Source organism: Propithecus coquereli, unplaced genomic scaffold (assembly GCF_000956105.1).
Source record: "Propithecus coquereli isolate 6110/MARCELLA unplaced genomic scaffold, Pcoq_1.0 Scaffold67, whole genome shotgun sequence".
Taxonomy (NCBI): domain Eukaryota; kingdom Metazoa; phylum Chordata; class Mammalia; order Primates; family Indriidae; genus Propithecus; species Propithecus coquereli.
In genome coordinates this window covers 5,243,264-5,244,312 of record NW_012152729.1, presented here as the reverse complement: position 1 = coordinate 5,244,312, position 1,049 = coordinate 5,243,264, and the positions used below count along the sequence as shown (strand labels likewise).

The following is a 1,049-nucleotide window of genomic DNA, read 5'->3' as shown; positions in this document are numbered from 1 at the left end:
TACTTATTTATTCCAGCTCCTTTTGTGTTTCTTCCTGGTTCTTACCCAACTATCTTTTCATTAATCACAAGAACCAGTCTCAGCTGTGGTATAATGTCACCTGCTCAGCTCTGACAGTGCTAATGATGGTCTCAGGTACCACCTGAAGTCCAGGGATGGCAACATGGCTAAGACCAAAGACATTATCTCGCTACCCTGAATCTTGCCGTGTAGGTCTGCTCGTTGCTTTGGGTGGTGGGGGGCAACCAGCAATGAGGGGGAGGATGGGGAAGGAAGCAGGGAGCAAATCCCCAAGGGCCTTGTCTGTCATGCTGGGGAGTTTGGACTCAGTAAAGAACAATGGAAAGTCATGGAACTCTCTCCTCTGGGCAGATACTCCCTCCGCAGGACCAGTGACAAAGGCCAATTCTTCCACGTAACCAAACAGGGGGACATTTACAATGAGAAAGCGCTGGACAGAGAAATCTACCCCTGGTATAACCTGACTGTGGAGGCCAAAGAACTGGATTCTAGTGGTGAGTGGTCCAAACTGCTAGGGGACCTGGGCTCTTTTCCTCTTTCCTTATTCTTTCCAAACTGCCATAACCTGTCATTTGGGGTCTCTAGAGGTATTATATACAAGTACCTGCCGAAACACCCCTTGGCTGGGATGATACAGAGCTTGCATGTCCAAATGTGGTTCTAGAACCAGCAGCATCTAGATCACCTGAGACCTTGTTGGGAGCGCAGAATCTCAAGCCTCACCCCTACTCTGAATCAGAACGTCAGCACGTGATAGTTTGAGAAGCACTGTTATAAAACAGGCTGTGCAGATGTCTCTGCGCTGAGAATCACCTAAGACACCTATTAAGCGTAGAGCTCTCAAACTCCTCCCTGGAGATTCTGGTTCAGTGAACCAGAGATGGGGCCAAGGAATGTGCATTTAACAAGTGCCATGTGATTTTTATTATCCTGGATGCTTGGGAAATGCTAGGCAGGCGCGGTTCTATGTACCAGTTAATGAGTTGAATTCAAAATCTGAAGCAGCTTCCAACTCTGAGATTGTCAGG

At 47.9% G+C, this 1,049-nt stretch overlaps 1 protein-coding gene across 1 annotated transcript in view; it reads left to right on the top strand.

Moving 5' to 3' along the window:
* CDH5 (cadherin 5, type 2 (vascular endothelium)) overlaps positions 1–1,049 on the top strand; it is a 30,916-nt gene that overhangs the window by 21,612 nt on the left and 8,255 nt on the right. The window contains exon 8 of the mRNA XM_012660618.1: positions 373–515. Within this exon, the coding sequence (XP_012516072.1) occupies positions 373–515 (143 nt within the window). The remainder of the gene's footprint in view (positions 1–372; positions 516–1,049) is intronic.